A 26,625-nucleotide genomic window follows, 5' to 3' on the forward strand; every position below is an offset into this window, starting at 1 on the left:
TAAGCAGTAATAACCGAGCAGCTTAGAGGCTTCTCTTCACTTCTCGTTGACCATCCTTGTGCATTTTTTAGCTCTGACAAAGCAGACACACGTTCAGACTAAACTGCAGCTTGTGTAACATCTGTGTGAGCCGAGCCCCCTCTCACTCTTGCAGCAAAGTGTGAATATTTTAAAGCAAAAAAAAAAAAAAGAAAAGAAGGAGGTCTACGCAGTGCATGATGTGCTGGGAAGATAGCGTTCCCATGAATCACATCTCCATAACTGTATCTCCCACTGACGGACTCAAACGCGCTCTGACAGAACGCTGCAGATGGTGATGGATGGACGGAGAGGTATGGAGATGGGCTTAATTGCAGTTTGATGACTTGAGGTGTCTCAAAGTCAACATATCACCCGCTGACATCCACAGGTGGACCAGTTCCCCGGCTGGTGCACGCTGCGCTTTCTCATTGTGCAAATCCAGCGATAATCTAGATAAATATTGGCTGTGGTGCAGTTAATCTTATTTAGAAGGTTTATTAACTTGTTACACACCCCTCTGCCAAAAACATTGACATTGAACGATCTCCCATGGATGCGGAAATAGATAACCTCTCAAATATACCTTTCCATAAGCCTGTATCATGAATACAGTGCAGGACATGACCTCCGGGGCTAAAACAACCCTTCCATCAGATGTTCTTTAGATTGAATGTCATAACTCAGTGGCAAACTCAAGCAGTTTCTGTATACAGAATACTTTACAGTTGTTCTGTACTATAATTGGCCTTTTTTTGTTAGGTTAAAAGACACAATACAACAATTCTGGAGTTGTTTTTCTATTAGGTTTATGAGTTCCCATGTGGTTGATAAAGCTGTGCAGAATTCAATTATATCTCAAAGTCAATTTCGCCGCTAGACCCTCCCCCCTGACTAAATTATTAAAAGGACAATCCATCCGTTCATAGATGCCAGCGGTCCGCAGACCTAATACAGCTCATAATTTAGACTAGGAAATGGCAACTATATCTCATTACGTGATTGGTATCACGGCGGCTGTCGTTGGCGAGAAGAAGGAATGAGGGAGGGGGCTGAACCTGTGTTGCAAATATTGACTGTTTGAATCCAGGTGCCACTGAGGAGTGTAGAAAATATCGGCCTCTTCAGACCGATGTGTCAAAATATCTTCACACAGAATATCCGAAGTGTTTTCAACAAACCTTTACATCTTTGATGAATAACCTTTTCAGCCTATCTTCCTTTTTTGGTCCTCTGCTACGCGTGACACACAACAGGTGAGGTTTATTCAACGTGTCAGCAGACGTGACGCAATAGAGTTCATGCTCACGGCCGGTTATGCCGCTGTATTCTATCTGTAGCACGAGACCTGGTGTAACAGTAAGAATGTAAAGAGCATGAAAGGTCATGAGAAGGTTTGGAAATGCACACAGGACGATGCATCTTCTGCTGAGGCCTCAAGGAAGTGAAGTGAGCGGACAGGATGTGTGTGTAAAAACACAAAGTTCCATCACACATTTATTAAATTATTCATTCTTTGGTTTTCTTGACCGATGTGCAAGTACATTTATCTAACAGTTGTGTTTACTCTGAGTATTCTCAACAAAACTGACAGGGAGCTATCCTGTTCAAAAGTCTTCTGACGCCAGCTAAGCAGCAGTCATAAAGTGCCATCTACTGGCCGATAGGGGAATTCTATCTAATGTGGAGACGTGGAAAAGTGCTGCAATGCAACAGGGGGCTTGGTTTTTCATTATCCTGCCAGACTACAGTCCCTCAAAGCCCCCGACAAGAATCCAATCATCACGTTTCTTTTTTTTCCCTTTCTTTCATAATATCAAACAATTTAGGTTTTGAGATGACACACTACTGTTGTGTATTTCTGATGACTTACTTACGACTGCCCTCGCCTATACGTTTCCCTCCCTGAGCTTTCTGTCTTCCGGCCCCGTCTCCTCTGTCACTCACTGTCAATGATTCCGTTTTCGCACGCAGGGGGAGAAGGGCGAGTCGGGAGTCCCGGCGGACAAAGGGGAGAGAGGAGACCCCGTACGTATTTTCCCACCTTGACATTTACAATGCCGTCTTGTTTCGAGAGTCATTAACCAAGGCCTCCTCCCACAGGGTCAGCCAGGTGCAGAGGGTGCCGACGGAATGAAGGGACAAAAAGTAAGTCCCATCAATGTCAAGTGTCAGGGATGATGATTCCCTCTGTTTGTGCGCCCTGATAATCACCATGTGTATGTGTGTGTGTGTGTGTGTGTGGGGTGGGGGGGGTGGGGGGGTGCTGGATGGCTTGGTCGTTAAGGAGGTTCAAAGGATGTAAGTGGTTTAATATACCAGTTTTCAGAAGCTGAACCTTCAGAGTTATTATCCTCTCTCAGACTATTTATCCTCCAAAGGTCTTTGATATCATCGAGCAGCAAAAAAAATATATCTGCAGGTGGTTATTTCTTGTTTTTGCCATTGTCTGTATACTTCGCTCCTCCAACCTCGAGTTGAACGATTCTCTCGCTATTTTTTCTCGCTCTTTCTGAGAGACCATTTTTGTGGTTGTGCTTTGTAGAGTAAGCCCCACTGTGACAGACACGCAACGAACAAGGAGGTTTTTCCCTTCTGCCCTTATCTCTTTCACATAATTACCGGTAAAAGGGATCTCAGTGAGATCTATAGGAAATTGGCATGTGTCTGGGAAGATAGGTCCATTGTTATCTGCTGCCAGCACCAGCGTGTGGTTACAATGGGCTTTCACAAATATACATGGCACCCAGGTGATGAATCCTAAGGCTCCAGGGAGGACAGCGTCAGTCTAATGCAAGAAGAAAAATGATGAGATCATCAAAGTCAGTAGGACTCATCCTCTGGGAACCATGAATGTGCGTACAAATCCATCAACGCCTGACGGACTGACCACCATGAAGACCTGTTTGTGATGTTGTCTTCTATAGGGTCATTCCGTGTAACCCTGACCTTAACCCCAGCTGTTATGATCAATCGTTTTGCTGTTATGTTTATAAAAGAAGAAAATAACTTTTAAACAGTGTGACTACTATTTCGATCACGTTCTGGTTCCATAGGTTTCTCATGTGAACTAATCAGAATGTCATAATATCTGTCACAGGGCGGCCCAAACATGTGATAATTTCACTCAATATGACCCTGTATCAAGTGTTTATAATTATTTTAGTCTTAAGTAACATGATCACCTGATTCTATATAGAAATAACCTCAGTCGTCCATCCTCCTGTTGATGGAAGAGCAACCATGACGTAATATAGAATAGAGCATATAGTTTTCATTTTATAGTGTTATTGGAGATGAGCTGTGCAGTTTGTCTAATTAAATCCTTAAGCTCCAAGGATATGAGTACATTGTGTCCCTCATTATGTGCAACTAAAGTCGATACAGATGGGGACAAAAACCTTTAAATCCTGTCTCTTTAGTGAAATTGCACTATTACAGGATTGTGTCGGCTTGTTAAAGTACAGCATGTATACCTGGAGATCCTTTCAGTTGTTGGAAACCTTCTAGGGTTCCCTGAAGCACCCAGTACTCCCGATACAATGGGTTATTCATGGTTGCAGTATAAATGTGTGTGCATATATACATATATATTTATATACACACACAATAAGTATAGCAACATTTGTGATGCACACCATTGCTCTCCAGCATGAACTCTTTATTGTTTGGTTTCCACTCATGGTTCCTCTCACCTCACTTGAGTTGGACAGTGTTTTCTCTGATCTGCTCCTTTATTGTTGCTCATGAATCTGTTGATGTAGCTGTTTGAGGTGAATATGTCCAAAGTGCATTTTTTTTGTAGTGCTGTCTTTGTTTCCCTGGCACTTGTGCATAATAAATTGATTGTATGTCTCTATTGTTTTTTGCAGGGTGATATTGGCCCCCCTGGTCCTCCCGGTCCTGTGAGTACAACACACTGGTCGCTTTCCAGAATATACCGCTCATTGTCACTCACTTTAAGATTCAGTAATAACCTCAGGAATTATTACAACATCATTGTGATGTTCTTTGCAACAAACCTGAGAAAATATCCAGTTTCTGTGAATCAGTAATCTACTCACGTCCGACTATGAAACACTTGAGTCCAGGAGGCAAAAAAAGCAGCAGCAGCAGCAGCAGTGTTTACCTTTGCTGTCAAATCCTCAATATGATGGCATCATCTTGTAACCAATTATCATTCCCTGACAATTCTATACATTTGTCCTATTTTTTTTTATTTAAATGAATTAATCTTTATTTGTTTTTTGTACAAATAGTGGATCAGAGTTGATAAAGAGCTGGAGCCGCCGCCTGTCTTTTCAAGGCAGTTGAGATTAGCTGCTTTGAAATACTCCAGGGAATAGCTCACTTATTTTGTCTAGGTAATGAACTGGCTAAAATTTGGCAGCAAACTCCCAGTAAGTGAATTTTTTTTCCCCAGTAATGTACGCCGCAGAGAAACTTAAACAGAGCAGCTCACACCGGCATTGAAAGCTGTGAACTGAAGTGATTTCCTACGATCAAATTAACACGTTTGCAGCGGCCACCCACTGACGCTGTAATCTCCAGCTAGAACCGAAACAAAGTCTTTGTTGTGTGAATAACGGAGACTGTGCAGCCAGACCTGTTCGTAATGTTTCACCCTCGTAAATTATAGGAGGAGGATTTTGGAAGACGCTGGTGCAGCTGCAGTGAAGGAGCAGATCAATCAGAGAAACCCTGGTGTCATGGCGGACGTCTAATGGACGCTGCACTTGACACGGTTCACTTGAGGTCGATGGATCGCGTTGCTCAGACGTTTCAAACAACTCACTTAAAGTTCTGGAACGTCTCCAACAACAAATGACACAAATGAGCAGCCTTTTTAGAAATCAATGAATAGAAAGTGTCAGATTTTAAAACATGGCCGCTGGGTGTGACAAAGTCAGGAGGTTTGACATTTCGATGAGTCCGTCCCGATGGGTTTTCGTGCTAATTGTTCCTATTGAGCCTCTGAAGGCATCAGACACGAGCTCGGAAACCAAGTTTGATGGTTTTCATTCTTCTTCTTAATTTCCGCTGCTTGTTAGCAGGTGATTCAAATGGAAATTAGACAACTTAATTATTCAGGGAACAAATATCTCTCGCTCTCCGCTGCTTTCACTTGTTTCCATCGACTAAGAATTCTTATATCTATGTGCCGTTTTAATTGTGGCTCAAAACAGTGACGCTGGCTTGCAATTCTATTTGGAATGATTGTCGCTTCCTTGTAAAATCCATTTGAGCTGGAGGAGGAGGACGAAGAAAAATGTCCACGCTAAACTGAAACACTCAGTTGTGTTCGTTGTTGTGTAGTGAGCTGTGGGCCACCCAGGGCATGGGAGATGTATGCCACAGCACACGGCGGAGAGGGAAACATTAGTCATTTGATAAATGAGGCTGTTTGAATATTTAGTACCAGTCTCTGTCTGCACTCTGTGCTTTCCCGTGGCAGATAATTTTGGCAGTTAAGCATTGATTTCCCTTACACAGCAGAAGCAGAAGGGTTCAGATCATTACCCTCCCTTCATAAACCTTCTTGTGCCTCTGTTTATTAGCGATGGGGAGGAGCGGCGGGCTTGCAGGCGTGCCCGGCCACCGTTTCCCCCCCCCCCAACACCCTTAACGTAGCAAAATAGTCATTTTAGCTCAGAGACCGTCCTGCTTTTATTGCAGCCAGTGTTGCCTCACAATGGAGTTTTACAATCTATAAAACCAAATCTCGTGTGCCAAATTATGTTCGGTCAATGGCTCCATGCCGGCTTTCGCTGCTCTTGGGGAAAATTCGGGTGGAAAGTTCTCTTCGGGTCACGTACTGATGGCACGGATATTGTCCCACATCCAAGGCGAGGCGGTGGACAGCAGCTGCTTTCGTGTGCGACTGCAGGTTGACGATTTCCTGATTATGCAGACGCTCCGCCGGGACTCTCAGGAGATCAGTGTCTGTCTTATGATTACTCAGACCATTGTAGCTGAAGGAAGGGAGAGTTTCTTGTGACAAGTAGATTTGCACTGCACCTAATTCCAGTAACACAAGGAAAGGGCTCAGAGGCGTATAGAGACGGGACCAACAAGTCCTCCAACCCCAATGAGCCAATAGATCGTTTGTCCCAACCCTCTGCACAACGCCATCATCAGCACAGTTATGATGCCAGGCATGCAGCGTGTAACAGCAGCTACAGAACATTACCCTCATGGTTACAATAATAAACACATGGTTGGGTTTATGGAACGGTCACAGTTGGTTGTTTTCGGCAGAAAAGCTCCTTCAATAGGTTTGTATGTATATATATATATATATATATATATATTTATTTATTTTTTTGCTGTATTTTCTATCTAAGACACTTTTATCAGAAGATGAGGACAATGATGTACTCAAATACTGCTTCAATGAAAAAAAAAATAACAACCTGCTATTAATATAGGTCTCTGGGATTTGCACTGAAATTTATCATGAGGAATCCAACTTAAACAGTCAGTCCTGCACGTCTCCCTGGGAAGTGATTGTTAAAACTTCCTCAAACTGTTTGGTAGAGACAATGTCTTTCTGTGGAAGAAGCCATTGCTAAATACAAATGTATTTCCATTTGCATTTGTGTTTTGAATATGGTCACATATATCAGTAGATTGGCTATTAAATAAATTATTATGCCTCTGCAGCAGTTACAGCCAGTTGTAGGTCATCCATCCATCCATCCATCCCATTCTTGTGTACCTGATATCTTAAGAAGCAATTGAGAAATTTTCCATATATTTTTTACAAGTTTTCACCTGGACTCATGGATAAACTGATTAAATGTTGGTGGTCAAAGCTCAAGATCACTGTGACCTCACAAAACACATTTTTGATCTTGTAAACACACCCCGGAGAGAATCCCATCAAATTTGGCTCAAGTGTTCACTGAGACTCACAATATATCTGATTATATTTGGGAGGTCAGAGGTCAGAGCTGCCTCACAAAACATGGGGTTAAGGACATTGAAAAAAATGTGGAGTGAAGATGTCACACAGCTGCAGTGCACTATCTGCAGTTTGATTTGAAGCCATCTCAAGAAATCAGATGTAGGATGATCTCCTGTGATGAACAGTGTGCTAATGTCAGGTCGAAATGATTTGAGGAATAAGTAGCTTTGTAGAAACACTTCAAATCCAAGTAGTTACAGTTTCAATTTGATAGATTTATGAAAATTGCATATATTAAGTGAAACATAGGTTCAGGTTGGTAACAAGCCAGGTATATATATATATAAATATATAAAGAAGTCATTTCTTCTATGTCTTTTGAAATAATTAACAGTTCAGAAGTGTTTTCGCTGTTTTAACCAAATGCCAGATTGATGACAACACTTTTGAGACAACACTCTTTTCTTCATTATTTTAAGGTGATGACAGCTCATGGATTAAGACACCTCTCTGGATCTGTAAGCAGCCGTTTCTATCATAACTTCTTCCGTGGTTCAAATTGTGCAGACGGTTGTTTTCGGTCACATTTTTAAGTAATCTCTTTTTCTCTTGTGATTTTAAAGGATGAAATGAAAGAGCGGAGCCAAAAGGGAGAAAAGGGGGATCAGGTGACTCTCTCTCTCATTATTTTTCCCAGTAAAGACAATTCAACCCCAGGAAACCAAGCATTCGTTTTGTCTAACACGGCACTCAACATTTGACACCTCAGCGCGGAGAATACCTCCCATTTTCTACCTAACAATAACAAAAGCAGCACTCACCATTGATTCATACAGAATAATTAAAGATCTCTTGCTGTTCAGATGTGGGGTTGGATGCAGTCTTTGTGCTCTGCAGGGGTGAAGCACTGAATAAATTGGTGCACAATTGTTGTTCGGACCTCAAAACAACAGATGGATCCACTTGAAGCAAGCAAATTACAATGACCACTGAGGCAGCTGTTAACCAAACATCAAACACCCACATGAACATGGATAGTTATGACTTGTAGAGATTTAAGAAGGACGATTTAAAAAGGTGCTGCTTTTGATTGCACTCACATTTTTCGGAGCAAAGGAGGAAACGTGACAAAGAAATATACTGTGTTCTCGAACTTCACACAATATGAAAGATAACTTCACGAAGGTCCTTGATGATTTCTCTTTTTTTCTAACTCTAGTCAGAGGAAGGAGGAATGGCTTACTTTGCTGTTTTCTTCATGCACATCTTTAAAAAATGGTGGTTGTCTGTCTCCTTTGCTTTCTGCAGGGGGAGCGAGGAACACAAGGACTGCAAGGCTTCAAGGTAACATGCTGAAGATGTAGCACTTGCACCAAAACTTGAGTACTGCCAATAAAATAAAGTTCCAAAATTCTTTATGTACTCCTATAAATAGCCTTCCAAGTGTCTGCACAGCAGCATTCATGGCATTTTGGAATGGAGTAAAAAGAGTGTTGATTGGAAAGCATGAGACCATGCCGTCTGTTACACACAGTAATACCTGGGATTGACAGTGGCCCTATAACATGGCAGAGATGATTATGTTATATATTTGTGAGAGGTGTCTTTGTGGTATAGTTGAAAAGTGATGATTCTCTGCCTCTCCCACATCTTTCTCACCCTATTGTGTGACTTTAAAAGGGAAACATAGGGCCGCCAGGACTAAAAGGAGATCAAGGACCAGCGGTGAGTCTCTGTATTCATCTCATGTCTGAGATGCTGTGCCACTTACAGTAGGTCAAACAGAGGTGTCTGCTGAATATAAACAACAATGAGACAATACCACACATGTTAGAGCGAACAAGCTGTTTCAGGCTTATATTAGCTAAAGTACTGAAGAGGGAAAATCTCCATTAAATTACTGGATCACCTTTTCTTCAGTTGTCTTTCTGTTTCCATGGTAATAATTCTGATACGATTAGGAATATGGAGATGAATGCAAACTTGCATCCTTCTGCAATATGTGGATAGATAGAGTCTGACGCAGGGCAGTTACAAGACACCTCATTTACATCTATAGATCTGTATATACATGCATAAAATACTGTCCTAGAATCATTAGAATGAGAATAGTATTTAAGATGGTATCACACTTCAATGTTAGTTGTCAAATACAAGGTCTCACCCTGTTTGTTTCAAATTAACTAACTAATTAAAGCAAACTTTTTAATGTAGCTCATATCCCAGCCACTTAAATGGAGGGGGATTATGGACTCTACTCTAGTCAGGAACCAGGGGGCAATTGAAATGTTTTGGCTTCACTTTATTGTAAGCATGTGTTCTGCCTTTGTCAGTTATCTCCTCGAAATAAGCTCAGTTTCCATGTATGAATCGTACAGTTCATCCATGTGTAAAGACAAAAGTGAGTCGAGACGGGAAATGCGTATAAACAGCTTCTACAAATCTACCTCCTTTCAGTCGTGAACATGAAACTTATCATGGCTTGAAGCTGCAGGGGCAACACTTAGAAAACATAGCTGTTTGAAATACGGTTTCAGCATCAACAAAGTAGCTGGCGTCAAAGCCCAGACATGTCTGTCTCCAAACAAATGGAGAAAAATAGCTCAAAGTGTTGGTTTTCCTTTGAAATTTGCCAGGGGAAACACGGCCTGCCTGGACCCACTGGACTCCCAGGACTCCCAGGCGAGCCAGTAAGTATATTGGCTCAAGACACTAGCACTTCATGTCAAGCCGTCCTTTCTCTCGTTGCCTTATCTGTCCCATTGCCATCCTCGGCTCTCAAACTCAGCCCTGCCAGAGTGAAAGAGAGAGACAAACAGATAAACCCCAGAGACGGAATGGAAGTCGGCAGAAAAAGTCCAGAATTTTTACACAGACGATCAGTAATCAAATTTAAGAATTAATTAGTGGAAAGAGGCAAATCTAAGCGCTCTATGCCAGGAACGGAGGCAGAGGCCCAATCTGTTCTCCACACCTGCTTCAGTAATGAGCATCTGTCTTTATTCAAAAGCAGGGAGGGAAAAGAGGCATTTCATAAATCCTGGCTAAGGGAAATTATGTTGGAACACGGCAGCCCGCTGAAGCAGTGAGGAGGAGGAGATAAATGTGCGTGGAGTTGAAGGCCCGGTGATAGATGTGTCTCTTTTTGCCACTATTTACAGGGAACGTCGGGGGAGCCAGGGGGGCCCGGGAGAGATGGCCTGAAAGGAGAAAAGGTAAGTAAACTTCAAATCAAGTTCTCACCTCAAAGAAAAATATGGCGCTGTGATGTTTTATCACAGGTTGAACATGCGAGACAACTTGTGAAGACACAGTGCAGATTGTTCGCCCCGCATGCCATCCTCAATCATTTTCTAGCTGTGTGTTTCGTGTTTGATGCCTCTGACTCCTCCGCTGTTCACACACTCATTTATTTTTGCAGTCAGACTGGTTCCAAATACCGTGCCGAATGTGGCAGAGTTGAAAAGTGCATATTTGACATACACGTTTGATTGTGTTTGTCACTTGTTGAGGTAAACAAAGCTGTACTTTAGTCACCCTGCCCACTGGAGTCACTCGGCTACACAAAGTGCCTTCACCTCCCACATCCATTCAGGTTTATAATCCTGTTTGGTCCTCTTCCCTATACTGACGTGAGCCCTGATCAAAAATGCAGTTCTGGTTGTACATTCATGTGGTAATTTATCCATTAATGTGAGCAGGAAATGTGGGAGAGAACTGTTCTGCTTAGTGATTAAGAGCAGGGGAAACATCTATCCTAGCTTTAAGAGCATTAACACTGAACGAGGGACTAGCTGCTAATATTGCTGACTATTACTGTTTTTCTTTAAGTTTCAAACAAAACGAAGACGGTATTAGAAGACTAACGCCCGGGGCACATTGGACATGGTTCATCATCGGAGAATTTACTGCCAGATCCTCTTTTTACATAGAATTTGCCTTGAAAATGTACATAAATAACAGAAGGGTTACTATGATTTCACTATACTATTCAACACAAGTTGTTCTTTGTACTCAATTAAATGCTAATACACAGAATGAAAACGAGCATCTTCCGCTCCTGCAAATATTCAGAAATAACTATTTTTAAGCAACTTTTTTATGCTTGTGACACATTCAACAGATAATAAAGATTTGTCCCGACAGAGCATTAAAACTGTGGTGAGAGATCAGGGGTGAGATCAGGGTTGCTTTGAGCAGTTTGTTCTGCTAACATGCTAGCAGTTTCTAATTAGCTGTATAAACACAAACTGCAGCTCAAGCTAGTGGGAATCTTATTAGCGTTGCAGACATTTGGCCAAAGCAGAGTTTGGCCTGCTAACTTGCTAACAGTTGCTAATTAGCTCCAGAGGCTGGTGGGAATATCATTGGCTATGAAGGCATTAAGCCATAAAAATATGTATTTGATAATAATCATCAAGATCAGTAGGACTTATCCTCAAAAATTCACGGCAATCAATCCAGTAGGTTCTGAGTCTAGTTCATGAGGGCGGACCCACCGGTCAACAACTCCATCCAAAAGAACAGCACTAAAAGTGCAAAGTTAATGTTTTAGTGCCCATTCCATCCATCCTCATGCCAGCATATCACAGGGCCAACACAACAAACCATCGGCTTACATTCACATCGATGGTCAATTCAGAGCCAATAAACGTAGCCCTAAGCTGTTTTTTTTATTGGACTTTGGGAGGAAGCCTGAGTACCTGCAGCAAACCCACGCAGACACAGTGAGGACAACCAAACTCCACCCAGAAAGACCCTGGATGAACCGGGACTTGAACCAGGAACCTTAAATGAAAGTGTACACATGACAATAGTCCAACGAAATACCTGAGTAGCAAGAAAGCAGACACGACTGTCTTTGCTTACCAACTTTCAGACTTGAAGGGTCCATGCAGATGAGGTGTCAAAGCCAGTCTGACTTTTTATCTATGGAGAAAATAATGAAAACTGTCTGTCTCTGTCTGCAGGGGGACTCTGTTGGAGTGATGGCGCCACAGGGACCTCCGGGTCCCAAGGGTGAGCCTGGAGAACCCGGAGGCGGCTATATGGTGGGTACTATATCAAATGTTGACAGTCACTCTTTCTCTGACTGTGTTGATTTCAGCCCTTGAGTCACAGAATGACAGAGTAAAAAACAACAGAAGAAAATTCAACACAAGTTCACAAAAAGCAAAGCTCATCTGCAAACAGCTGGAGCACTATCAGACAAGTTAAAGGAAACTGGCCTCCACTACTCCAGCTGTGTAGCTGCCATGACATTATGGAGATGCAATGCCATTAAGTAATCCACCATTGGATAACCCCAGTCTGGGTAATCACCTATCTTCCCATTTTGGAGCTTATAGCTGTTGAAGCACTCTCTTTTATGGACATGGCTTTGCATATAGACATGTTCATTACAGCTTCTTGGCTGCTTTCTGTGCAGCCAAGGCCCCGGTTCTGCTTGGCGCCGCTTGCACTCCTCAATCACCGGCAAGCGTTCACCGGCTTTAAACAATCATGTTTGTTTGTGTTTGTGTGTGGATGTGCTTGTGTGTGTGTGTGTTGATACGCTGAACTGAACATTAAGCCATACAGTAGACCTACTCATCAAGCAAGTGGCACTGTGTTCAGCTGGGGAGAGTAATGCGGGAAAGATTGTGCTCAGGCAGAAGTATTTAAACCTCTTTAATGTACTCGAGCACCGTGGAACCTGGTGCCGGATTGGCAAATAGGGCCATGGGACATGTTTACAGCAGGTCAATGACCTCTTATGATGTTGTGACATATTTCAAACTCCAAACGAAGAGAGATGTCTAGCGTTTAGCTGGAGGGTTCTTCTGCATTGATCCTCATAGTCTTTTAAAAATGTCAGTACTGTCTGGGGTCACCGGAGGAAAGCGGACTCTCGCCACATTTTTATGGTTTATGTTAAATAAGATGAAGAAGAGAGGGGAAAAAGCAATAAACAGGAGCTGAATGCAGATGGTCGGAGCGGCTTTAATGAGCCAGCCTCCTCGAGTAGTTAATGTCACTTTATTGATTTTACCTTTTAAATGAATAATGAGCAATTTACTCTTCTTTCATTCGACTTGTATTATTAGCATGGATCTCCCACTGATCTGAAGTAGTGATATTAAGTTTTCATTTTCAGTAAAGAGCAAGAGCATAATGCGTAATGGAACATTTTGTTTAAAAAAAAAAGGAAGAGAAATGCAGTTATAGATTTACATTGGTCTCAAAAAGTTCTGTGCTTTCCAAACTTTCCTCTGTTTTACATTTGAGTGCATTATCACAGTTCTCCCTAAAACTGTAGAACTGCTGCGTCAGCTCAAATCCAACTTCTGCACAGCTAATTTACATTGTGCAATGTTGGACTTGTAACACTAATAGATGCTGAGCGCAGAAATCAATGTCTCATCTGGACTGTATGGTAAATTATGCTTACAGTAGCCTCAGTTGCAATCAAGGTTTTTCTCTGTGGTATGGCATTATCAGGATCCCTCTGTACGTAGATGCTAGTAAAAATGCTGTAAACAGTATCGAACTCGAGCTCATGATGCAGCGCTGCGTTCAGACTGTTTGCACTGTGGACTGTAGCTCATACACATTCAATATTTCTGCTTAAATTCCACCACTACAACAGCTTGTTTGTTTTTTTTGTTCTGCACCTCGGCCTCAAAGTGAATTGCTGATGAATCTCCAGTGAATCCCTAATGTCTTCTTCCTGTTGTTTTCTAGGGCGACGGTTTGCCCCTAACCAGAGGCTCTCGCGGACCCAAGGTAGGAAACACTGTGGTGGTGGAGCATCACCAACACAACTATCTTTCATATGTGTCCACCTAAATCTGGAGTATACTGTATGTTACTCAAGGTGAAACCCCCACAACAGATGGCCCACTCAAAGGACGAGAAACTAAAAAATATGACTAAAAAGATTCAGTTCATGGAAAAGCAGAGGTATCCAAAGACTCTGTGACATGAAAGGCATGGTAAAAAACTTACCAGGCCCTGGCAGGAAATCACTGAAGGAGGGAAATCAGACAAAGACAGGAAGTTAAGTGCACTGAAATAAATGCAAGTCAAACAAAATGGCATAAGGACAAGAGGTCCAACAGAATATCAACAAAGAAATGAGCCCGCAGAGATATAAATCTAAATCAAAAGTCTTTCAAAAGCTCAAAAGAAAAGTCAGTATCATAACACTATATATGTTGACATCTTAAGATCATTGATATGTTTGCTACAGTACTTTCATAAGCTATTTTCATATTTAAGTACAATATAATTGAATGGTTCACAGTATTTGTTAAGTTGCTCATTCTTTACTTTCAGAAGAGTTCTTAAATTGTATTCAGCACTTGTAGCATCATTTATCTGTTGCCGTTAGCAACCTGTTGAGACCTTGCTGAGTAGTTTTCACACTCTTGTTTCCAACACAAACTGAAAGTCAACTTAGTTGATCTCCTCTGCAACTTTTCCACTTATAATCCGGGCAACAGGGCCACTAGAACTTTTTATACAAGGATCCCATTATATTGCCACACACTGTGGCGACTGCTGTAGGAAATACCTTTCAAAACAGCACAGATAATTCCTGATGATATCATGCTGAGTTTGGAAACAGGTTTCGAAAAATAATGCAGGATGCCCCAATTATCAGTGAAAAAACAGAATGTGCTATTCTATGGCAGCACATGCACGAGTTCAAATGAAACAGATAATGAACAAGTGCATACCGTTGGCCTTAAACGTGGCTTTGTTTCTTAGCCTTGAAGCTACAAACGGCAAAACATAAAGGGGAAAAATGAGTTCCAGCAGAGTGTGAATAGCTAATGATCACGCAGTGCAGCAGTTCTTCACGACGTTTGAATTAACTATCACAGCAAACCCACTGAAGGTGCCTTTAAAAACATTTTTTTTTATCAGGGTGAGAGAGGTGTCCCGGGGTTGCCGGGAGAACACGGTGAAAAGGGCGAAGTTGGAGAGAGTGTCATGGGTCTTCCTGTGAGTATGATTTCGTATTGATCGGCCTCTGTCTCCCACATTCATTATTTAGTTCAAACTACGTCACGTTCTCGTGTCCTTAGGCATAAAAGAGTGAAATCCTCTTTGAATATGGGGATCAGTGTTCATTAAATGCACTCTAACATGTGAATGCTGGTCATTACCATGAGGCGCCGGCGTAGTGCATTCTGCCTTCATCATATATGCTCCGCACTGCTAGGTTGAACCTCTCAGATTAGATTGTGAGTGAGTCTCTTCTTTCATTTTTGAAATACCGGATTGTGGGAGACAGAGAATCGATAGAACTAAAGGCGTCTAACACAATTCCTTTATTGGATCCTGGGTACTAGAGGGCAGATTGTGTTAACAAGATGTGCTGTGTGTGTTCATAGGGCCTCATGGGACCCTCAGGAAAGCCGGGAATCGAGGTTTGCCGGGAAACACTCTCAATCCACAAACAAATATGTTCATCTTTATTTTCACTGATTATCAGCGGCTCATTGATGCTGTGACTAGCAGTCTTGCAATTATTTTATGATACAAATAACACTCACAGTTTATCTGTTTATTCCAGGGCCCTCGTGGATCCACGGGTTTATCAGGGCCCCCTGGAGCTCCAGGAAGAGAGGTGAGTGTCCCTTCACATTTAGTCCCACTGTGAGCATTCAAGTGATGTATCACAGAACCTGGATACAAAACCCAATCTGCTGCGTTGAGTGTGAAAATAAAGTTACAGCCTCGAATGTGTGCTTGACATCATAGCCAGGGGGGGATTGCTAACTCTTTTCTTTTTCTCAATTATAGGGCTCCCCTGGTCGATCTGGCCCCCCGGGCCCTCCTGGACCTGCAGGTGAACCAGTAAGTAAGAAAATCTAATTCTAGAGTTCGGCATCAATGCTCTGCAATGAGAACTTCTGAGCTCCCTATAATTACCAGCCAGTTCCTTCACTAACCAACAGCACAACAACAAACTGGCAGCATCCTGTTGTCAGTGGTTGAGGAAGCTCTTCAAAATACAAATTAATAGACACAAATGTACTCAAGTAAAAGTAAATATACCACTTTTACATATACTTTCAAGTATTAATAGTAAAAAATACTTTCAGCATGTAACCTTTTCCCTAATGAAACAGTCACCAGTGACGCTACAGGGGGCGGGGTCTAATGTTACCTGCCTGCTCTGATTGAATCAGTGGAAGTAGTGTTGAAAGTATAGAAAATTGCTGTAGATATATAGTAGGGTAAAAGTGAAAAGTACCTAACAATATATCTACTTATATAGTACAGCTGAAAATATTACTTTCCGTAACAAAGTGAGTGTATTTTTTTACATCCCACTACTGCGTATTATTAGCACATGTTTCTTTTCTATCTTTTTATATCTCAGGAAACAACATGTACTTAAAGCTCTAAACACTCTAGTGTGAGCATCGTATAAATGCTGCTGTTGCTGCACCCACTACATTTTTGCCTATTCACAATCATGTTTTGTAAGAAACTATGAAAATCATTTATACCAAACTTTTTTTTGTTTTTAATACACAGGCTTTAGTTCTGAATGTGTTATCATCTTAAACAACAATATTTTGAGGATGCGTGGACCCTGTTGTCTAGCAACAAAGTCATTATACTGTCTCCTCAAGCGTTGCAGTTTAAAATACTGAAAATACAAAGGTGACAAAGGAAATTTGTTTAAAAATGTTTGGGGTGAAAACACATTTCTTAAAGGCAGAGATGATTATTTTTATAAATTGGTGTTCGGCACAATTTGCAAAATGCCGCTTCTACAGACAAGCAGCAGCAGAAAATATCAAACACATCATTGTCTCGTCAGCTCTGAAAACAAGTGTGGTGATGATTCACTGATATTTGTTTTCTCTTTGACAGATTGCTCTGCCACTCGTCGGAGACATGGGAGCTTTACTCAAGGTATTCTGTCTTTTTAGTTAATGATAATTACAGTTTTCCTGCAAAAATTGCATGCAGAGGGCCTTTTTGGTTTAGGATTTTTATAATTATCAGTTTTTTTTGTTTATTTGTAAAGGTAATTTTAATTATTATATGTGGTTGGTGTTAGTATAAAGAAGTTGTAAAAGCCATTAAGTGCTTTCATCAGGGTGAGGTGGGGGAATTAAATAATTCATTCATCACAGTCAAACAATACTGCATGACATCATGTGTCATTTTTTTTTTTAAATAATGATAAAATGTAGATTTTCAGTCCAAAACACTTGAATGTGGACTTAACTGTGTCCAGGGATTAACATTAGAGTTATTTTTGCTAAATATATGCAAACTTCTGTAGCTTCCGTTGACCTCAAACAGAATTTGACATTACTTTGCTAGATTTTGGAAGGGAGATGTTAATTGCTGCCGATAAGAATTCATCTCTCTTGCACGAAAAACCTACATTTGTACTTTACAGGAGGATTTATCTGCTTCGTATGTATAACTGCACCAACAAGTCATTGGTATATCATTTTCATTTGTCATATCACACAATGTGTTAATTGAAGTGACCATTAACATGGTCCCTAAACCCACCAGACTTAAAGCTTTTATCTTAACCTCTACACTGGAAAACGGTGGCACTTAGGTGCAAAACACAATAGCAAAGCCCAAAATACAACAACAAATAAGTATTAATTATGTCAAATCAACACAAATGCATATAATAAAACACAACAGAAAATAACAAATAAACAACAACTAATCACAGATTTGAGTTGCCATTATGTGCGAAATACATTAAGGATAATGCACCTAATGTGTTTCACCATTGCAAAAAGTATCCAAGCCCATTTCCTGACCAGAATGCAGACTTTGCGCTGAAACTCCAAAAACCAAACCTAATGGAAAACACTTTTCCGCCCTCTGTGATTTGAAAGTCGAGCTCTGAAAAGGTGATTGAGTGCTGCTCTTGTGAATTTTTATCAAAACCGTTTTTTCAAAGTACTCATTATTTTTCTCCCTTTCTATTGACTGGAGCTGATTTAGACGTCTCACAGGGTTTTGTTACCTGAACGACAGCGCCGTATCTAAATGTAATTTTTGCCATGAAATGCATGCCAGCTCTTGACAATGCTTCGTATATATGTCACTGATATAAAGAAGCGAGGCGGCAGGAGTCTTGTAGTTTTCTCTCGCTGCTTCTCTTTGCCTCAACTCAAGTGCCCTGTTGGATTCTAACTCCTGTTTAGAGCCTCTTTCATCAGTGTTGCTTAGTGACACTAATTATTACTTCAAACACCAGACTGACACCTACGAAATATGGCGAACCCTTTCGACTGAAGCATTTTTCTTTTCATTTGTAAAGTCTATAATAAAATGTTCTCACTCTCCTTATTTTAATGAGAAATCTGTACAGATCACCTTTCATTTTATATTTCAGCCTTTTTGTAACATTGTTTTTTCTAATGGTGCAGTGTGTACCGCCTCCCGCCGTCTTAGAGCTTCTACCTCTCTCCTGCAAGGTGCGGCGCCTCTATCTAGACGCGATGAGGGGAAAATGATATTTAAGATTCTCACCTAAATGTCACAGTCAATGAGTTTGACAAAGTTCACCACTCACCTCGATGAGAGACACTCACGGTGGGCTCACATTAGTTCTGCTCTGTAGACATTTAGCGAACACTTTGTGTCAGACGGGGTCTCGTCCTCCACCCGGGGGATGTGACATAATAAAGGGCGAAAAATGCGCCGCACCGGCTCGAGCTTGATGAAATCTTATCTGTGCCACTGTGTTTTGCTTCCCGCCTCGCCTGCGCTGGCAGAATGCCTGCAGTGTGTGCCAGACGAGAGTCCCCGGCATGCCCGGGCAAAGAGGAGAGAAGGGGACCCCCGGAGCGCAAGGAGTCGAAGGCATGGTGGGAGAAAAGGTACAAGCGACTCGTCAGCTTGGAACAGACCCAGTAAACATGTTGATCTGACCATGATCTTTTCCTAAAGGTGCTGCTTATTAAAGACTATAAGTGTGTTCATTGTGTATTTCTATAATACACAGGGAGATCCGGGTATAAGAGGCCCTATGGGTAACCCCGGGAAAGAAGGGCCAAAGGTAGGCAAAGGCATGTTCGGCATTAATGTTCCATACAGTATATTACAAGGCACATTGTTTATGTGATTGTAATTGAATTACGCACATGACAAAATAATCTGTTGAACTAAGAGCCTCATTCTGGGACATTGTTTATTGAAATGTGTGTTTAATGTAGTATTTGGAGATTAGCGCTGACAAATGGCGTTCATAAATTGGCTCTGAGATTATCTCTGCTAGCCCAACCAGCTGTTCCACAACTCATTTCATTCTGCACACGTGCTGCAGAAGTTGTTGCCATGGATACGGTGTTGTAGGGCCATGGAAAACTGTCTGGGCAATTTCTAGTCATGTGTTGAGAGAGGAGAAGGAGACAGTCTGAAGTTTACGTCCATAAGCCATTAGTTTTTTTGGGGGGGGCATTCTCATGTTTTGGTAAAAAAAACATTCTCTGTGTTCCTGCAGGGGGTGAAAGGAGAGAGAGGGTTCCAAGGCCCGACAGGAGACAAAGGAGATGAGGTAAGCGCAAACAAGTTTCAAAACAAATTCATTCTGTAGTCATCTGACAATCTGAAACCACTGTGACATTGAGAGGTGGGTGTTTTTTTCAAAAGAATGTAAATATATTGTAATGTGGGCCTCGTCATGAAGCCTGTTTGCTTTTGAAAGGAGCTATCAGAGGCTGCCTGTGCACTGTGCCCTCTCCGTGGCACTCAGAGGAGCTGCTTTAAAGAACCTTGCCTGCCCAGTGTGTGCGTGATGCTTTTCAACCTCCAGCATTGAACTGTAATGACAGGAGGTTTCCTAGAAAAACAAGCAACTTGCAACTGGATTTTATAGGTTCAATATCAAAAACCATGTCTATTAGCTCTGTTTATGTTCTTTTCAGCTATTAAATAAATTGACGCAATAAGCCCCCTTAAAAATAAAATGGTACAGAAATTCCTCATCTAAACAAATAAATATAGAATCTGCACAAATGCTTTACTGCAGATATTTGCATGTTTTACAGCTTCTACATATCTATTCAAAGCTGCAATAAAGATAAGAAAATAACAGTGAATAAACACGCATGCTTTGTGCACATTGCATCCAGTGAACAGAACGTTTTAATTCACCCTCTTCGATATAGTTGTAATTTCATTGAGCCGTATTATTTCATTAGTGATTGCTGTTGCCTAATGGATTCCTGAAAGGCCTGTCCAGGTAACAATTAGCCAGGTTTGATGACTCGGACCAACACATTACCACTGACTCCTTAGGGAGAGAGATCTGTTAAGTGTGGAGAGGGGTCGTGAGCTACAAGATGCAAAGTAATGTGAATCAAATTTTTTTAAACATCTTACCTCTAAGTATAGTGCCAAGAGGGTATTGTAGGTTCAGTGCTCTAAATTATAAATGTAAGTATTCGATTTCATGAGTTCATTTTAAAGAACGATGATCCTCCTTGTCTCTTCCAGGGGCCTTCAGGAGTACCAGGGTTGCCTGGTGTGACCGGCCGTACAGGGGCCCCGGTAAGAAGCGTGTCCATCACGTTGAACTGATATTATACCCAAACGTCCTTTTCACGGTTTTAGATCTATTTTATCTTGTGAGGGTTTATTCTATTGCACAGATCAGATTTCATTACAAGGATGGTCTTCTGTTTGCAGGGGCTGTTGGGAAGACCTGGTCCCATGGGCCAGTCAGGAGGAAAAGGAGATAAAGTAAGATGTTTTACCACTTAGAGCAGATCTCCCCATAGTGAGACTAAAAATGGATAATCTCTATGTAGCTAGTTTGTATATATTCCTCAGTTTTTTACACAGTTTAGTCAAACGTGTTTTCAGATATTGCTTGTTGTGTGGTGGCCCAAACCCGGTTTACAAATTAAGTTAAGTTACCATGACTAAATGTTATGTGATGTATATGTAATTCCTTCAAATGTTATTTCTACATACATTTAAATGGACTGTATTTATACAGTTCTTTTAATGATAATAGTTCTATGGTTTTTAACGTTGTTGAATCCCAAAAAGTATTTTCTCTCGCAGGGCTGGTAAATGAGCTTCAGTATCATTGGATAACATTATCATGGGCCTGTGTTTAAGATTTGTATTTTTCACAGCAATGTTTGAATCCTCTGTGTTTGCGTTTGGCAGGGAAACGAAGGACCCACGGGCAGACCAGGGCTCCCAGGGCCTCCGGTGAGTTCCTCCTGCTTCAACAGGAGCCAGCTGCTTGAAAACAAGTCTGAAAACCTCCGAGGGTCACGGATCTGTGTGGCCCTCAGATGTACACTGAAAACATTCTGTTACACAGACTTTCTTTACTCTGGTCTAAAATAACATCTTAAGGTCACAGACTTATGTTCCACCCACGATGAAAACATTTAGACATGATTATTTTCTTGCTTTTATCAGCATGTCTCAGAGATCTTTCAATCCCAGGTTCACTACAGATATGACCGTCAGTGCACTCACATCCTGCTCGGACTGAAAATGTTTAGTTTAACAAGAATAATGTAACTGACAAACAAGCACAGATGTGATGAAATTGTGGCGACCCGCTCACTGCCATTGAATCCTGTTCCCTCCCTCTAGAAGGCCAGTGAGTAAGCACTTTCAAAGACAAATCTATAATTCATCAGCCGTCCCCTTGAACCCGCCGTGCCCTCCCACACCCGGGTCTCATAAACTGCAGTCTAGGAAGACAAGGGATGGCTCAGTAGCCTGAAAAGGGCAGAGGCATCCGCTTGCTTCTAAATGAGAATCTTGACTCCTTCTCCATTTACGATAGCTTCCCCTTTACCAGTGTATCATGGGAAAAACACTCTTTCATGTTCTAATAGAGGCCCTGACGTCCAGATTACCTAGTTCTCATAGCCGAATCTCTTTTAATCAGGCCTGCTCTCTGTAATTCTCAGATTCTCTCGTTTTGAATTAGCACTGGCTCAAGGATTTCCATGTCTACTGTTCTCAGCTTTTCCTGTTCCCTTCTCTTCTCTCGCGCACCCTCTCGATTTCTGTGTAATCATCAAATGAGCTATTGATTTCTCTTGTGTAGCTTTTAAGGGCTTAACACTTAATAACCGCTCCAGACCTACTGTACAGTTTTCTGTAAAGACTCTCTGTGACTAAAACTCCACCCGAACAGTGGAGAACGTGCCTGGGAGGAGGCGTCTGATTTGCTGTTGATTGTGTTTTTTAGGGTGTACCCTACGTGGAGGGCAATGGGATGAGCAGTCTGTACAAGCTGCAGGTAAACACTTTGACTGATAAAGTTGTGGTGCACTGAATGCATGCAGACATTGCTCTCTGGACAAAATCTCTGTTTGTGGTTAAAATGTTGTCTGACCCATATTGCTGAGTCATAATATAAGAATATGTCATTTCAGAGCGGTGGAGCTCTTTTAGGACCCCCTGGAGCTCCCGGTGCTCCGGTAAGAACAATCATTGTCATGCCTGAAACAAATCATATACATTGTTCCGTGGAGACGCAGCAGCAGCAGCAGCACACAGCAATGTTGATACTATAGGAGACGCAGATCCTGGGAGAGCTGAATAACAAACAACCTGACCGGCACTCCAGTGTCATCTCGGCGTCTGAGGCCCTTATATCACAGTCAATCATGTTCATTGAGATCTTGCGGTGTGTCAGAGCCAAGAGGCTCCTTGACTCTCAAACAGGTGTCTCCGTCCCGCCCCAGGACACACAACATCATTGATATGCAAAACGGTCCTAGAAATCTTAGCCGCTCTGCTCTGTGCCAAGCCGGAGTGACCCGATTTGGTTATCAGCTCCCCCCCCTGCTCGTCCTTATCGGACAGTTTGTAATCTCGTCCGGTCCTGGGGGACATTCACTCACAGGCCCTGCAGGGACCTATCTGCCACAACCAACACTTTAGGTGCTGGCAAAAAATAGGCATTCCAATAGCGCCACAGTACAATGCACATGAGCCCCAGCTACATCTGGAGGATGCCTCCCCCCCTGAACTGCATCCATCACAGCCCAACAGCTCGGAGCAATCAATACGAGAGCATCTTCATCGATGTTAAAAGGGACAAGGGACACACTTTTTTTTTCATCAATGATTAATTTCTGTTTTTGTGTTAAATGCTTGAGTGGATTAAAAAAAATGGCATTTGCAGTGTTTGTAAAGCGTGTGTGGTAACAACTGGAATATGTGATCCTGGGCATTACAATGTTTCTGTAGAAAGCCCACAGTTGCATGTAACACAATGTAAGTGTGATTTACAGGCCGGCTTTTTGAAAGAAATGATGCAATAATGAATACCATAAATTCTAATGACAATAACACACAGTTACATGTCATTTCAGACTATATTTATGGGTTTTATGGTGTCAGTTGTCACATTCACGGGGGTAATCTGTCCTTTTTTTTCCTTCTTGTTTAAGGGTCCCAAAGGAGATGAAGGGGTTGCAGTGAGTTGAATCTTTTCATTCTCGAGTATATTCTCATGAAATATTTGTCTATTTTCCGCACTGCCCAAAACACAGAGGAGTCAGAGTTGCCAGTTGCTTTCCATCATTGTCTCTGTGGTTCTCCCCAGAATAAGTCAATATGCCTTTCAGCCTAAGCACTTAACCACTCTCAATCGAACTGTAACACGTGGCCCAAAAAAACAAAAAAATCACATCATCACATCTCCTGCAAGTATGAAACTGCTGTACCATATTGTCTTTCCAGTGGGAACTTATGAACCTGCTCTGCACTTCAGATCCCCCCCCCCCCCCCCCGCCTCCCCTTCCCCAGGATGACGCCCGGAAAACAATCCGCCCAGACACAGAAACAATCCGACGCATCATCTCAAATTCCTTATTCTCACAGGGCCAATTGCAGTTTTTATTGTTTTGTTGCACAGTGATTTTTCACCAGGATGTTAATTTGACATTTTAATAAATTGTGTGAGCGACTCCGGTGCTGTGGTGAAATTGCCCCAATCCGTCTCACAGCTGATCCTCTGGCTGGCCCACTCTCCTCTTAGCCGCGCTCGCTTATTCATGACAATTTACATGGGTGACAATTACCTGCACAATCCGTCTATGTCAGCGCCGGTTGCCCCTGTGCTCCGCGTAATGGCATTTCTCCGTGGCAGCGCGCGCAAGATGAGGTAGATAGAGGCCATCACTTGTTTGGGCGCGTGGAATGGGTCTCTATTTTTAGTGCGGAAAGCCAATCTGATTGTGTCTGTCAAATGGGAATCTTTTCTCCCTCCCCTCTTTAGCCCTACAAGGTGTGACAATGCGTGTCACAGATCATAAAATATGATGCACTCCGGTTAACGCAGTGTCCTCTTAGGATTGTCCTCCCATTGACACATGGGAGGTTGTGTTATCACCCTGTCGGGAATCTGAAGGGGAGACGTGAAAATGCGTGAAATGCTGGCTCCTGCCGAATTTAATTGATTTGCCTCTGATCTACATATGCATGTTAATTCCCTACGTCCTTATTTTGTAGTGAAGTGTCCGTTCTGAGCCTGCCTGTTTGCTCGACCTGTGGTAATGCTAGTTGCAGATTTCTTCCTGAAAAAAAATGGCCGGCAGTAATTGAGCGGCGCCAGGTGAAGACAGGCTGCCAAACCCTGAAGCTCAGTACAGAGAACCCAGTGGCAGTTGTTGTGGACGTTGATGAGACCCAGCCGCATCTGTGACTAGTTTATTAATATTGAACATATCACATATCCAAAATTTGACCCTCTACTTCTGTGGACCCTTAACAATACACATGCCAAGTGTGATGCCTTAAGTCCTTTACCTTCCTGTAGCTCATCATTAAACTCACCCTCCAGAAATAGCTTCTTTCTTATAGCCACCAGAGGGGAGAACCAACAACCTTAAGTCTTTATCACGTTGTGACTTTTTTGTCTTGACACAGCAGCTGTTGTGTTCTTCTCTCGCAGGGGGAACCAGGGGCCATGGGATTACCCGGGCTGGAAGGGCTACCCGGTGCCAAGGTAGGCAACACATCGACCCACATGCGTCTCATCTGCCGTGACCGAACCTGATTATAGAGCGAGGCAAAGTTGTTTGCTCTCTACTTCATTCTCATTACAGAACATATCATGTCTCAAGAAAAAAGGCTCATCGGTGTGAAAAGACTCAATTTAGGGGAACATCTGTTTGAGAGAATTCACTTGGGTTTTTCTGAAACGTTGCCTGAACTTATTCCAGGTCGAATTTTTATATGCACAGTAATATCACAGCAGTTTGTGTTCATGTAATAGTCAACCGTCTGCAAAATGAACTGCTCCTATTGGATGCATTTTCCTTAATGGAACAAAACTGGCCCTGCATGCTACTCATCACAGCTTCGTGCATCTAACTGTATAAAAGGTTTCCGCTGACTGACAGTGTGTGACTGCTCTGTACATGTGTGTGTGTACGTGCCTGTTTGTGTGTGCGTGCATCAGGCGGATGGAACATTATAGTTTCTGTGTTATCCAGAGTAGTTTATCTTTGAGGGGAACTATAAAAAGGTGAGATATATGCAATATGTTTAAAGTACAGGAGGAGGTTGTTTATAATATATCAGTGAGTAGAAATGCGTCGCGTTTTTAACGATTTGAGCCGTTTTTCATTTCATTTGTCTTCACACCCAGGTTTGTGCTTCACTATACAGTGAATGTCTACCAGACGTGACAGTGATTTATGTGTGCATCATCTAACTGACACGAGCTGTTGTTTCCTTCAGGGTGATATTGGTTTGCCTGGTTCACCAGGGGCATCAGGTCCTCCAGTAAGTACGATTTTTTTCCCCCTATAAACTCACCTCTACGCACACTCACACATCCCTGATCAATCATCTATGTTGTTTCTGCTACTGGCAACAAGTCAATAATGTTTCATAAAGTACTCAGAACAGCAGCTATCATTACATGAGTCCCATAGCACTGCACTACTTCCATTAAGAACTCGGGGTGTGGACCTGTGGCGTGGGCAGTGAGTTTTCTCTGCAGCATGTGGTAGCCTGTTTGCTTTATTAGAAATGGAAAGCTGCAGAGGTGCAGTAGATATGAGACCATTGAGGACCCATCAAACCTGGTCTGCTCTCTTCCTCCCTTCTGTGATTGACAGGGGAAGCCCGGAACTCGTGGAGAACTGGGGATCCCTGGAGAACCGGTGAGCCACAGCCTCTAAGTCTCTTTGTGCTGTCAATCCACGCATCATTCCTTTGTCACAGCCGACTGACACATCGGCTGTCTCTGTTCTCTGACAGGGTGAGCGGGGGCCGCTCGGAGAGACAGGATTCCCAGGGCCTGAGGGACCCCAAGGTGTTCCTGTAAGGATGCTACATGAATTCTGTTGCTCCTCTCTTTCAGAATCATAACTAGTTGTTGCCAAAGCCCCTAAGAATAATGTGCAGGTTGAAAACAAGGCCTTGAGTAACACAGTCCTCCTTTACATCAGCACGGTTGTTTCACCATTACATGGATAAAAAGAGAACATGATTCAATGACATTATGGATCAAATACGTTTTTTTGCTAGCTCTTGTCCTGTACATGATTGCATTCCTCTATGTGATTACCATCAGAGATGGTTTGTGTAATTTTCCCTGCAAGCGCACAAAGGAACAGTGTTCGCACAGCAATCAGGATCATTATCCCTTGGTTGAGATATCTCATTAACTGTGGAGATTACTAGGAGAGCAACAGCGCTGATCCAATCGAAGG

The 26,625-nt window shown here is 42.3% G+C and overlaps 1 protein-coding gene across 1 annotated transcript in view; it reads left to right on the forward strand.

Annotated features, from left to right (window-relative positions):
• LOC133965972 (collagen alpha-1(XIX) chain) overlaps positions 1-26,625 on the forward strand; it is a 94,770-nt gene that overhangs the window by 56,275 nt on the left and 11,870 nt on the right. Inside the window, exons 17-45 of the mRNA XM_062400607.1 lie at positions 1,993-2,046; positions 2,122-2,166; positions 3,891-3,923; positions 7,405-7,443; positions 7,549-7,593; positions 8,234-8,269; positions 8,606-8,650; positions 9,562-9,615; positions 10,087-10,140; positions 11,896-11,976; positions 13,649-13,690; positions 14,837-14,914; positions 15,307-15,342; positions 15,489-15,542; positions 15,719-15,772; positions 16,802-16,843; positions 18,688-18,792; positions 18,918-18,971; positions 19,416-19,469; positions 20,411-20,464; positions 20,603-20,656; positions 21,092-21,136; positions 22,140-22,190; positions 22,327-22,371; positions 23,350-23,376; positions 24,855-24,908; positions 25,646-25,690; positions 26,029-26,073; positions 26,171-26,233. Of these exons, the coding sequence (XP_062256591.1) occupies positions 1,993-2,046; positions 2,122-2,166; positions 3,891-3,923; positions 7,405-7,443; positions 7,549-7,593; positions 8,234-8,269; positions 8,606-8,650; positions 9,562-9,615; positions 10,087-10,140; positions 11,896-11,976; positions 13,649-13,690; positions 14,837-14,914; positions 15,307-15,342; positions 15,489-15,542; positions 15,719-15,772; positions 16,802-16,843; positions 18,688-18,792; positions 18,918-18,971; positions 19,416-19,469; positions 20,411-20,464; positions 20,603-20,656; positions 21,092-21,136; positions 22,140-22,190; positions 22,327-22,371; positions 23,350-23,376; positions 24,855-24,908; positions 25,646-25,690; positions 26,029-26,073; positions 26,171-26,233 (1,488 nt within the window). The remainder of the gene's footprint in view (positions 1-1,992; positions 2,047-2,121; positions 2,167-3,890; positions 3,924-7,404; positions 7,444-7,548; positions 7,594-8,233; positions 8,270-8,605; positions 8,651-9,561; positions 9,616-10,086; positions 10,141-11,895; positions 11,977-13,648; positions 13,691-14,836; positions 14,915-15,306; positions 15,343-15,488; positions 15,543-15,718; positions 15,773-16,801; positions 16,844-18,687; positions 18,793-18,917; positions 18,972-19,415; positions 19,470-20,410; positions 20,465-20,602; positions 20,657-21,091; positions 21,137-22,139; positions 22,191-22,326; positions 22,372-23,349; positions 23,377-24,854; positions 24,909-25,645; positions 25,691-26,028; positions 26,074-26,170; positions 26,234-26,625) is intronic.

This window comes from Platichthys flesus, chromosome 12, assembly GCF_949316205.1.
Source record: "Platichthys flesus chromosome 12, fPlaFle2.1, whole genome shotgun sequence".
Classification (NCBI taxonomy): domain Eukaryota; kingdom Metazoa; phylum Chordata; class Actinopteri; order Pleuronectiformes; family Pleuronectidae; genus Platichthys; species Platichthys flesus.